Consider the following 14237-nt stretch of genomic DNA (forward strand, 5'->3'; position numbering starts at 1 on the left):
CACGTCCAGTTTTGGTTAAATCAAATGAATGGAGGGGGGAAAATATCCTTTGTGTTTGGCTTTAAGCTAATGTTTCAACTTTTAGGTCTATAAGATTTAAATGAGAGCTACATATAAATAAACAATACATTACAGACGTCTCTTTACCAAAGTAAGTCAACGGGAAAAAGTGTTTTTGGACCCAATAGTATCTTATGACTGACACGGAAATTGTAGTTCCACTGTTTAGCCACCATGAATAATTAGCTTCAACACAAAGTCAATATTTAGTAACTACGGGAGGGCTGAAAGACACGGCGCACATTATGAGTGCTGTCAATACCACTTCTTTTTAAATCAGACTGTTTATTAGTAAGAATACAGGTTAATGAAACACAGAAGAATATTAAATAGCTGATGAGTGTTTCATTAACAATCTATGCCTTAACAACTCTTGCTAATGTATGGTGAAGGGAATACATCTTAAACTATGAAACCAGCAGGTAGATTCCGACAACACTTTTAGTTTGTGCCATTGAGCTTCTATTCGTGACTTGATGCTGGAAGCAGTGGATGAATATTACAGGTATAGTATTAATTACATGGGATGGGAAGGTCTGAGTCTAAGAACATTTGATTTTCCATTTAGTTTCAAATATGCACACTTTTTTTCTGTTTATGTCATGAATGCCTTTGAAAAATGTGTTAACGCATTATTAATCTTCCAAAGAAAAATCAACCCCATATATAAAAGGAACTCAGTATGTGTACACATGTGCTTCATGTGGTAAAAGTGTGATAAGGATCTTTTCATTCTGTTTTGAAACCTTTCAAGTGGAAAATCACACAATTTTTACCTTGCTTGAAGTCCCCTAAGTTTTGTGTAAGAAAGAATGAATATCATTTGAAAAAACAAATAAGTAGGAACAGTTTGTATACCCACAACTAGTAAGTAAGAACTTCATACAAAAATAAAGGTCTTTCAACAAATCGGAACAAACGTATCAGACAAAAGTCAGCAGAAATGCGCAGTGCTTTAGTATGTTCTAAAAACAATGCTTCCATGCCATTTTGTTTCGAATTAAATACAAATTGCCTCTATACCTTTGGCAATTAACACCTATTTAAGTCGTAAGTATGGGAAAATAAAATAGATAGAAGAAAGCTTTTCCTTGTAATTAACTGTTATAATAAAGGCTGTGTCAAACTGCCCACTATAACAATATGCTTCCATACCCTCCGTGTAGGATAGTGTGTGGATGTGTGTGCACGTGACAACAGCCACAGCGCCCTGTTGATTTATCCCCCCCCCCCCCCTCCATAGGGAGAAAGTCTGTTGTTGTCTTCCAAAAAACACACTGCCACCCACAAGCACACAATGCTCTCACTTGGAAACAAACTTGTGGCGTGGCTCTTGTTGTTTGATAATTGTTTTTTAGGCAAACATAATTTTGCTAGCAGAGACAGCTAACCCATAACCATGAATCAACGAGATGGTAATGGAGCCATGCTGGGTGGGGGGGGGGGAAACACTCAGTATAGTGTGGCAATATCGCATGAGGAACTCTCCCTCCCTTTTAGCCTCTATATTTAAGTTGCTTTTACTCATTCAGCAAATCCTATACGACAAATAAAAAGGTCTTATGGAGAAACAAACAAACCAATAAAAATGAAATTTAATTAGTTGGCCGTCGGCAAGGCTCCATAACCATGACTTCTCCCTCAGCACTTCCGCAGAATGCCAGGCAGGTAAATAATCGCTTCTGCTTTAATTAATAAATGCATCAAGCTTAATGAGAGGGGCTTGTTAGGCACTATTGCTACTGGTCTGTTTTTCTTTTGATTTGCTTTTCCACTTTTTAACTTTCAAACTTAATTTCCACCTCTGAAGCATGCTAATTGCTCTCGCCTCTCAGCTTTATAAACAACAACAAAGTTTTCTCATTTGGAAGCTGAGAGCGGTGTAATGTGCGGCTATCGATCGCAGAGGGAAAGGAGATTGCCCCTGGCTGGTCACAAACCGAATGACTTTAAGATCTGAATTAAAGTGGGCCGGGGATAAGAGTAAACACACTTTGGGGATACAATGACAAAGGCCCTTGCGCTTGAATCACTCAATATTAATATAAGGATTTCATACCACTTGCATAACACAATGAATTTAGAGCAGGGGTTAGGGTTATCATTTATTTAGTTGATTAATAGTATGGTCTAATAAATGTCAGGAAATAGGTGAGGTCTTTAAAGTCTACCTTTGTCTGACAAATAGTCAGAAACCAAAATATATGAATTTCCACATAAGGCATTGAATAGCAAAACAATGCTAGAGCCATGAAAAAATATTTGACACATTTATTTGGGTTGATTTAAAGGTTTATTGATTTTTTAAATGTTGTTTAACAACAAAGTGTATGCTGCATTCAAAACAAAAGTGAAATACTGTTATATTGATGTAATACTAGATTGCGGTGTAATATTCAACTTGCACTATTTTACTTGTACATTTGTTTTTATGTCTTCAGGGCTCGACAGTAACGGTTGCCAGGTTGCCATTGATGGCAACCAGTTTTTAACATAAAGAAATAAGGACAGCAAACAGCTAAATATGCACCCCAAACTAGATAAATGTTAATTATTTGTTGTATTAAGAGTGATATTTAATTATTGTTGTGACCAGTCGGAACCTGATACTTAAGTTGCACGTGCATTGGTGTGATTACGGAGCCAGAAAGCGATGCACGTTTACTTGCGTGCGCGGCGCGCCGTGTGTTTGTTTTACAAAAAATGGCGACGCAAATTAAATTGTTTGACTGTGGGGTAAAAAGCTCGGCCAACCTGTCAACATCTCAAACGAATGTTCAAAGTGTTCAACTGATAAAGCGCAAGGTCGGTGAACCCAAACGAAAAGCAAAGAGGAATGTTGTCCATTCACTTCGGGTAAAAGTTCCTTCAAAATCTTATTATTACCAAAATAAAAGTGCAAAACGAAACTTTACCACAGGAAAATATTGGCATAACATGATAATCACTTCTATAAAAAGGTAACACATTTTAAATATAGTTGGACATATTAAAAGGTAATTTACAGCATTCAAATAATTAATATCTAATTCTTAACTGTGAATGGTTTTCATTTATATAACATCATAAATGTATTAGTCTGGCCAATCCAAGACTTCGATGCTGAAGGGCCAGTGGATCTATGGTGGGGGTCAGCACAAAGGTCAAGAAAACCCACATTTGAAAGGGAGACAACGGATGACCAAGAAACTAGTGACTTGCACGATTCATTTGTGAGGGATCTGTGAAGAACAGGACAACAGCTGCAGTACTGGTATTTAGTATACCAGCAATTGAGGGACAAGTTTACTACCACCTAGGTTTCAAATAATTGTGTTAATTACTTAATGTAGCATTTAAACATTCTTTTGTGTCACATTTTCATTATTAAGTTGATGTATAACTGTATAGTATCTTAATTATTTAAAATATAAGGTGACTAAAAATGGCAACCGTATTTTCAGTTTTGGCAACTAAAAGCTAGGTTGCCAGCCTGGCACCCACTTTTAAAAGTTAGCGTTGAGCCCTGGTCTTAAATACAAATGTTGTTTCACTGTCAGAGATTGGGACTTTTTTGGACAACCAGTGCTTTGTTGTAGAGACATAGTTGAAACGTTTGGATGACACACAGCAAATGGTCATGGTCCGGATTTGAACGCTGGTCCTTTCCGGTACATCGGACAGCTCTACCAATTGAGCTATATGACGGCTCAGGATTTAAGATGTGTATTGCTTACAACTAAGCTAGCTAATGTGCATATTATGATACGAATGAAATTCAAAAATCGAGCTGGCTACATCTGGTGAAAAAACTGTCAGCTGCAGAGTTTCTAACTGAAACCACATGATGGGTTCACAATAAAAACGGCTTGGCACCTGTCTACATAATGGAACTGTTAAATCTGAGATCCTCGGCAGTAATCTATTCCACAGTCAAGATTAAAGATCGAGGGGGAGGCAGGTCTTGTCCGTTGGGGCCTTTATGCCCCGGAACATACTTTAACAGTTCAACATCAAACAATTCACTCCAATTCTACTACCTTTTATTTTACTCCTTTCATTTAATGATCTAGGTCACCCAAAACTCGAAGGCGCTCTATGTAAGAGCATTCTTTAGTTGGATGCTAATGAGTACTGTATGAAATCATGCTGACTCAACCTGTTTACACAACATGTTCTCGTTACTGAGAATATCAAAAATCTAATTCATGCATTGACTTAGTTGTGGCATTTCGAACATGACTTCTTAGTATGTGAATTCCTGAAGGCAGAACTGGCTTCTACTGTATTTACCCACAATGTATTTATCTTATGCAACGCTGACTTTTGGCCCAGCGTATTGCAGTTTCTCTTAGTAATGCACAACACACACGATGACTGGTTCTTACAGGGCCCTTCCTTAGAATGTAGAACCTCTGAGCTGATTGCTGCCAATGTGTAGCCAAAGCACACACATGGTATGGTTTGTATTTCATGACAAGGACATGATGCAGTGGTAAAACTTTGATGTCCTGCAATAAATAAACTAGTTTGGTGAAGCGGATTCATTTTAGGTCCACCGTGAAGACTAATTTCAGACGCTCACAGAGATTTTTTCTCAAAAAGCCACGGGGGATTAAATGTCAGTGTGACAGGAAGGTGAAGTCCAGGAAGCACCTGGCGTTCACAGTAATAAAATTGGTTTTAAAGTAAGAGACCGAGCACTGTGTGTGTCCTGAAAAAATAACTGTACTCATCGATACCTGAGAGGACTGATTAAAGTGTGTTTTTGTTAACTGGATTTGTCCAAATAAGGAGCTTTAAATCATGTGCACTGCTTCCTATCCCTACAGGGATTTATTTCCACTGACAACAACTCAGTGTGCATTTTCGATTATGTCAATTTTCGGACACAGGCGTTGTTTTAAAACAATCAAAGAGTGCAATATAAATAAAACAGTGTCGGAAAAAGTCAAAACAAGATTTTTTCAGAGCGTTTTAAACCCAGGTATACATCACTAGCCCGATGCTAAGCTGTTAACATTTGACAGGTTTGCTATGCACCTGCTATAATAACAATGTACCCACAAAAAATTGTTTAGTGGCTTAAAGAAACATACTGTTAACGGAAGCATGATATAATGGTAACCGAGAGCCATGAAATGAATATGTTTCTGATGACAAGATAGAGCCAAGAAAACTAAAACGGAATGATTATAAAATGTAAACTAATATACAGACATGTAAACTGACAGTAGAGATATTACAATGGACGGTAAACTGAGTCAAGGCAGGTAACCAACGTGACGTGACGTGCAACGTAATTAAGTTATCGGTTATTATGGAAGCCTTTTTTTTTTAGAACCTTCCAGCATGACTCAGCCAACCTGAGCTCAGGAGTAGATCTGTGACAATGTGATTATAGTTCAGAGATTTGAAAAACAGCACCTGCAGGACGAAAAGTGAGTAAAACCTCTATTTATCTCCTCTGCATCCGTATCCTCAGTTCTATCAACGCCTACAGGCAACATCACGTCAAAGAGCAGCTTGAGACTGAGAGCAACAGTTGATCACAATCAAATCAAACAGTGATCCTTATAATGGATAATCTGGAATAAGAAGGGAATTCTTGGTAAACATTTACACTAATTACCTTATGGAAAGACAACATGATGATGGACAGACAGGGTATATGCAGGAATTCTGAAGTCAAATGTAATACCTTTCAAGACCTTTTTTAAGACCCTTCCCATACATTTTAAGAACACATTCGCAACTTCGAGTTCTAACCGGTTATATTGGCGACACACTTTACCTCACATTTACAATATAGTATTATTAGTAGTATTGATTGTAAGATAGTAAACTAAACAGTATGTGATAACTCCTTATCATAATTCAGAGAGAACAAAGCACAAGAGAATGAATTGTGAGACCAACCCAATGCAAGGTTTATTAGAAAAATAAACCATTAGAACGTAGTATGATTTAGGCATTGATCCCAAGAGATAAAACAGACAGACTACTGAAGCCTCCTCTCCACATGAACTTCAACCTCTCTGTGAAGGTCAGGTTTAATGCAGTATGCTGCTTTTTTGCTTCTGTAGACTTTGTGCTCTTTCATTCCAGTAAAACTCCTCAGAAACCAGTATTTGACAAATAAACAAAACAATTGACAAAACTTTGAACTATGAAATACCGGTATATTAAACTTTGGTGAGCTTTAGCCACAAGGGGCTAAGCCCCGGCACATAGGACGATGCTCTGACGTCATGACCCTCGCACATTTGTCATATGTTTACAAAAAACATATTGTATCTTAAGACTTTTCTCATTCTTAATATAGACTATATTTAGGGTTGATATGTGTTGACTTTACTTTAACACTAGAACCGCCAACGGGTACATTTTACCCACAGCTGTTTTTTGATTGTATGTAACTTTTTTTCCATAACATATTAAAGTCTCCCAGTCCGTGCCTTTTCCTGAAAGTGTGTTATATAGCACCCTCTGTTGTTAAAAATGGTCAATAGGAAGTCAGATTGAAATTGAAATCGCCAAAAAAATTGACATTTATACCCATATCCGCCAGCGGGTAATATTTACCTCATAGAAAATGCAGCGTAAACATGACTTGTTGCGATAGCAACGCCTTTTGTCTACTGCGGTTCCTTATAGATAAAGAGATAGATAGATAGATATAGATAGATAGATATATTGATAGATAGAGAGAGAGAGAGAGAGAGAGAGAGAGATAGATAGTTATAGATAGTGTAACATCTTGGAGAATACAAGATCTTGGATGACTGAGCTCACGTTAAGGACGTAATGCATGTGTGCAGGTTATGTGCCAGTTGAATAAAGATGGACTCTCGGAATGAGAGAAGTAGTCCTGTCCGCGTTGTCTGTTTATGTAGACAATTATATGTCCATAGAACAGAACATTACAGATGGATCGATAGATAGTTATAGATAGATAGATAGAGAGATAGAGAGATTTGTACCTAAACAAAACACAAGTCTAACACAAAGCGTTTAAATCAGCACTGGTAGGGATATTTTATACGATCATGCTATCTGCACAAACTATATCATATGAAAAGCTGAGAGTCCACAAATTCTATTGGTATACGTTTCATCCCTGTACGAGCAAAACTCACTGTTCTGTATGATAAATAAAAGAACATTGTACATTGCAAATCAATAGCGGGTACATTTTACTAATATATAAACGAACAATAGTTTGATTGATATTGAGAGCACAAAACAAATAAAATAATTGAGAGAAGAAAAAGAGATATGTTATCTATTAAAACCCAGTTAGATTACCATTCATTGGATTGCACACTTCGTTTGTTTGTTTGGATATGTAGCAAATTAACATTTGAAATAGCACTTAATGACTGACTGAATGGAAATGATAATAAATGAAAATGTAAAACGAAAAAAGCGATCATGAAAATGTTTCAAAAAAATTAATAAAATTATTTTTGACCACTTTGTTGTTCAGATATATCACATATTTGTAACTAAATGATACATTAATTGACACAAAAGATGGTATAAACTGAGGAGTGACTCCCGTTAGGTTCATGTATTTTCTTCACTCCGCTGGGAAACTGCTCTCATGTCAAGAAGCATCCCATCAGTGCATGCACTGCGTCGTCCAATCAGTGAGCGATACACAGTAAGGGGGCGGGGTGAGTGTCTGAGGATTTCATCGGAGGATGGTCTGGTGGTTCCTCGATTATAGCTCCTCCATTATCGCTCCTCCGACAAAAATAAGGCCATTGGGACGCTACTCAAGATGGCGCAGACAAATCAACTTCCGGTGAGACCGAGACCGAGGAGCGAGGAAATGAAAAATAAGAGAAGTGAGAAAGGCCCCCGGACTCCGCTGCTCCTCGGCGGCTCCTCCGTGCAGAGAGTCTGCATTGCAGCGGTGTGTGTCAGCGACGTGCAGTCAGGGGAGGCACTGATTGGACATCTGGAGAGTCAGGACTTAAACGCTGCGGCTTTCTGGCTAGCACTTACGGCCCGTCCACACAGCGGCGTGCGTTGAAGCTTCAACGCTTCTGCCCATTCACTTTGAATGGGGTGACGTCACGCTTCGCCGAACCGCATTGTGGGGAGTGTAGCTATGCGTTGCTCGCGTATGTTCAACTTTTGAAGCTTCGACGGAAGCGTCAGCCAATCAAATCCCGTTTATGAAAATCTGCCAGTACAACTGCTAGCCTAGTACAACTGCTAGCCAATCAAACCGCGTGTATGCTGTTCCATAAAATGGAGGAGTAAATAATCATTGCGGTAGATGTATGATCAGTCTCTGTTCATCTACCGGGATACAAACCGGAGGCATGGAGGGAGGTAGCAGAGATAGTGGGTGAAACTGGTAGGTTTTTGCCTGTTTGGGGAGTTTATATCCAGTGTACCTCGTTTTAACATTGAATGGACAGCTAGCAGGCATATACAGTATATATAGCTAGCATGGAATGTTTTTTGCTTTGTATGTCGGGGGCGGGAGATTCATGTGATTGGTTGTTGGTCGCGTTGACTCCCCAAGCTTCAGACACGCCCACCGCCAAGCGTCAACGCACGCTGCTGTGTGGACGCTCCGTTAGCATGTGGAACAGGACAGCTTTGATCCCCATCGACAGTGGCGATTCTAGAGTCTGTCGAACCAGCTTTCACCATCAGTTGTGCCCCCACACACTCTTTCCCCCGCCCCCCAGAGCGGAGCAAGGCAACGAAACTTAAAATAAGAAGCAGCATTTTACGGCGTGCTATGCATGGGGCCGCCTTGAGGGGGTTTCCCGACATGTCGTTGCAGTAAATTAAAGGGTGTTTCATGTTGTTGTTGCTGTGGGACTTCTTAATACTTTGGAAAATGCCGTTTTTTAAGCCTTAATTTTCGCTAAATTGATTTATCAACTTTTAATACTTTTTAAGACCCCGCGGACACACTGACAGACTGAGGAAAGCTTGAACAAATGTCAGATTTAGAATAGAATAGAATGGGAGGGATGACACCCTCTTTAATGGTAACACATGCAGAGCACACAGCACACACAGTGAAATGTGTGCTCTGTATTTAACCCATCCTAGTACCAGGAGTCTAGTACTAGGGGCAGTGTGCAGCTATTGTACAGCGCCCGGGGAGCAATGTGAGTGGGGGGGGAAGGGGGTTGTCTGGTGCCTTGCTCAAGGGCACCACCAACTGGGACCTCTCCAAGTAGCAGTCCACACTCCACATTTAGGTCTGTTCGGGGACTTGAACCGGCAACCCTACGGCTCACAGTCCAAGCCCCTACTGACTGAGCCACTGCCGGAGAGATGATGAGGCTGGCTGTTCACATGACTTGCACGTGTATGTGTCTGTGTTTGTGTGTGAGTTCCTCACCCTGTGTACTTCGTTCTCATGTCCTCTGCGTCGTGGGTCTGGTTCTTCATACGGCGGCACACTTCCTTCTCTCCTCGCCTGCTGATACTCTCTCCTTAGCTGCTGGATCCTGTCCACACTAACAAACACATAAGAAAAGAAAAACAACACGGTTAATTAAGCTTTTACACCTCTTAACTGAATTTGGAGAAATATAAGAACCAACAGGTAGAGTAGAAGAATTAATCAAATGTAAATAGCAATCCAGATTGTGGCTTCCTACAATTAAATGAACAAGAACGTTTATGATATTCCTGTTTCGAAGTTGTGCTTTTAGTAGACTTTATAAGTATTCTTATTTCAACAGTCAACAAGCAAAAAGACAAAACAAAATAAAAAAGTGAACCTTTGGTGTCACTGTGGGAAGTTGCATCTGGATCTCGACAGAAGCTTTCCTGATGATGAACCAACCAATAGAAGCCATCTTTATTCAAATAATAATTCTACCTGAATCAGCCTGCAGAAATAAAATGAATCACACTCACTTGTGCATGTGCATGTACACACTACACACTCACAACAAGATCGAGCTCTTGATCATTCTGACTGCCTTCATCTATAACTTAGTATTCATCTTTCTCTTGCAAAAGGCACAAAAACAAAAATATCAATCGTATGAATATTCTTTCTCTCTGTCAACAGATAACATATACAGCACATCAACACTGACCCCTGGGCACCCTTGCGCGCACACACACACACACACACACACACACACACACACACACACACACACACACACACACACACACACACACACACACACACACACACACACACACACACACACACACACACACACACACACACACACACACACACACACACACACACACACACACACACACACACACACACACACACACACACACACACACACACACATAATGGAATTGTGGAAAGTCAGATAATAAACATGTCCATTAGAGTTGATGGAAGCACACAAAATGCATTGATTCAACATTTATGAAAAGTCAGAAAAAGCACTTTCTTTCTGTCTCCATAAAATCTGTGAACCACACTGTGCCTTCTGAGAGTGTTGCATTGCCACCAGTCAGCATGTGACTGGTAATGCAATTTGCTGCCATTCATTACTGTAAAACTAACTAACTGTAGACACGGGACAGCATTACTGTGTTTCACACTTTGGAGGGAAACCCTGCTGCTGTGGAGAGAGGTTAGTAAATCCTGTAATAAAGTTTGGGATATTGCATTCCTAACTGGGGTCTTGTTTTAGGCTACAATCCCTGAGGTATACACAAAAAAGAGGTCTTATTAGCAGCATTGTAAATGTACGCACAGCCAATACATAACAGAAAACAATCCACACTGACTGTGTGTGGATGTATATATTTCAGGTAAGAAACAGATATATTCCACAGTCATAATGAAAAACTGAATTATACCATACTTTATACTAGGGCAGCTCACTTGCGATTATTTCACTGATATTGGAATGTAGATATATGTCCCAATGTTGGAGGGATTGATAATGTGTGCATCATAATTGTCATTATCATTAAAAAATATATTAAAATGATAATGGTGTAATTTTTAAGAATGATCTTTACCAAACAAATGTGTTTTGTCAAGTCTGTATAATGTGATTTAATTTGCCGGGATATTGCTGCAGCTCCACAATACTTTATTCAAAATGCTAAATTAACTCATAATTAGCCTCTCACATTTAATGTGCTTCCTGCAATTTGAATATTGCACTAGTCCATATTGCTATTTCAATCAAATGTGTGTGATTATAAAGGCTTTGCAACATGCTAGAAGAAAATGAATTAAATGGCTAGCATATTAGCATGCAAACTTGTATTGTTTCATTTTTTGAGGAGTATCCCAGAAGACAACCTGTCATATTGTTAAATATTATTTTGGAACAATAAACCTAGCATTCAATGCAGTTATTATTTTTATTTAACAGGTTTAAAATTCATTATCACGCTTTTTCTTCACCCTCTCACTTATTTTGCTTTCACCTCTTCATTCCCCTTCCTCTCCTTGAACCTATGAATCCAGAGTGGTGTGTGAATGACTATAATAGCAGCAGTGCTGAAAAACACATTACAGCGCTCTCACTTCACAAATCATCTACTGTATGAATCGTCTACTTTTTTTTTTTTTTTACATATAATTGTAAGGCAATACATGATAAAAGCCTTGTCTCTACATTACAATAAAATATAAAAAATAATTGATTAATTAATTTGAATAACAATTCAAGTTAGTAGCTATTAAAGGCATAAAAAGACATACATGTATAATTCTTTCTTTAATATAAATGTTTCTTCTGCCCGTAAAGTGTCCAAACCAGGCTTTTCCGGATAAGCGCATTTTTTAAATATAGTCATTTTCCATGCCGGTTTCAGTTGGATTATTTCTCACAGTTGGGCTGCAGTCGAATGGTCCAAAAATCAGCTCCTAAGTTCTAACCCTATCTCCTATTCCTTGACCTCTGAGTGAAACGTCATGGGGTTAAGGGATAGTGGATAGGAGAACTCAAAAGGATTTAGGAGAAGAGACTGCGGTACTTTAGAGAATCCGAATGCACTTTCACTATCCGACGTGTTTATGATGCGCCAGCGGACGTCATTAATGTGCGTCTGCTGCTGTGGGGAAATTGGAAACTACAGTGTTCTATACAACGGACTACATGGATGTTTAATAAGAACGAGGGACTCATCTAGAGACTCTGCACCGTGTTCTGATGCTGTTGTTTTATGCTTTATGAAGGTGGACAACAGAGAAACATATTCTTCATGACCAAAGTTGGAATTGAAATAAAAAAGGAAAGTGAAACTTATGCTCGTCACCCTCTCCCTCTGGTCCACATTAATACAAATGATCCCAAAGATTGTATGAACTATGAAAAGATCTTAAAATCAATACAAATGTATTTATTATAAACGTTAGTCCTTAACATCTATCACTGTGTATATCACCATTCAAACATCTTTTAAAAGTTGAACAACCCCCACACAGCTCAGTGAAGACTGTGAAATGCTGACTTTATTTGATAATTTTAGTAAAACTAACGTTCATATTTCTCTTTTTGATTATAATACTGATGAACGTTCAAAACAAAGCACTTTTGCAAGTTACCACATATGTTTTAAAATACTTAATAAGCACCGTAACTTTCATAATCGGTTGTTCCCGTGCCGACTGTTGAGTGACGGCAAATGCTGCGGCTGCAAGGCATTGTGGGGCAGCATTTTCTCCTCTCCTTTCGTCAAGGGAGGTCCAGTGGTTCCTAAGCTAAAGGAGGTTATAAAGGAAGTTTGAAACCTCCTTTCCTGTCTTCTAGAGAATTCGAACGGCACTTATTATGGCTGCCACTGAGGGACTTCCGGGTCATTTCACTCGGTTAGGAAGGTTCCTAAGCTAAATGGACTATTCGACTGCAGCCTTGCTCCGATCAGATCGGTCTCCTCCATTTTGTAGATTATTTATGACTTTTGAATCCACATAAACACATCAGCAAAATCCGGCCTATTTTGAGCATGTGTTTGAAACAGTTTAATCCCTTTGTGAATTCTTTCCACTTGTTAATTAATTAATCCTGAGTACAATAACAATCAAAGTCACTCCAATAATGCTCCTTAATTACGCTTTCATCCTCCTTTAACAAAATAATTCACATTCATCCAGTTTGTGACAGTAGTTGTAGCATTTCTGAGACTTTTAAACTTTAATTAACAGCGGTAATTAAAGTCGCAACTTCCAACATGAGTCATTTGGGGGGGCTCTCAGGAAAAAAGGTTGGGAACCCCTGGTCTACTGCATGTGCTCTCACCTTCACAAAACATTCTTACTTAGAACAGGGTTTCCCACACATAGACTTTACTTGGGCGGGCCGCCCAGGTACTGTATATTTCGCGACCCATTTTAAAAAAAAAAAGACGTTTTTATTTAATTTTTTGTATGTATTGTGAGCGCAACGCTGCGCAAATGTGGGTCTGCCTCACACAGTGTGACTGGCTGTCCACATGATGTGGCCTGCCGACATGGCCACGGTCATACAGATCATAAATCAAAGCCCTTGATTGGTCTCTGTGTGTCATTCAAGCTCGGGATAACTACAGCTCAGGTGAGGTAAAGGACTCGATAGTTAACTTAGTCTAAGTTCTCAGTGGGTCTCAAACGGTTTGGTCACCAATTATGTAAACACATATTTCCATTTGAGGGGGTAGTGATTAGTCAAATATGCATGAATAAAAAGTTAACTAGGTGAAAAAAGGTAATATACACTTTTAAAACTTGTTGAGAGCTAAAAATAGTCTTTGCTGCTGCCTCAAAGAGGAGAAGGGAGGAGAGGGGGGAGAGAGGGGAGATAGGTGAGGCTGATTCAGGAGCCCAGACACACTCACAACGATAAATGAAACAAAAATAAATAAATAAACAAGTTTCAGTGTGTTTTCATATTGGATATGGTGTGTTATTGGTTATGGCCATGATTTTATGATTATTGAAATACAGTTCTGTTTCATATAGGTGTTCTGTTCCCATAAATCTAGTCTCTTTATTTTCCCCTCAAAGTGCACCAGATTGATGCATGCAACTCCAACATTTAAAAACAAATCTTACGGGGAGGGCATGCCCCGGACCCCTCTAGAGGATTTCAGGTCCACCCCCACTTAAAATCACATGGACAGGTTCCTAAATACATTTACCATTTTATTTAAATAGTAACCCATCTCCATATGTTTATTTTTGGGTAGTGGATTTAAACTATAGGGCTATCACTATGGGCAGCAACGCTGTAAATATT

The 14237-nt window shown here is 39.0% G+C and overlaps 1 protein-coding gene across 3 annotated transcripts in view; it reads right to left on the reverse strand.

The window, feature by feature from the left end:
- The window catches only part of LOC307029140 (partitioning defective 3 homolog B-like), a 91336-nt gene that overhangs the window by 51726 nt on the left and 25373 nt on the right, over positions 1-14237 (reverse strand). For all 3 annotated transcript variants that reach the window (XM_079664808.1, XM_079664807.1, XM_079664809.1), the window contains exon 3: positions 9419-9536. In XM_079664808.1, the coding sequence (XP_079520934.1) occupies positions 9419-9536 (118 nt within the window). The remainder of the gene's footprint in view (positions 1-9418; positions 9537-14237) is intronic.

This window comes from Notothenia rossii (genome assembly GCF_949606895.1).
Source record: "Notothenia rossii genome assembly, chromosome: 2".
Classification (NCBI taxonomy): domain Eukaryota; kingdom Metazoa; phylum Chordata; class Actinopteri; order Perciformes; family Nototheniidae; genus Notothenia; species Notothenia rossii.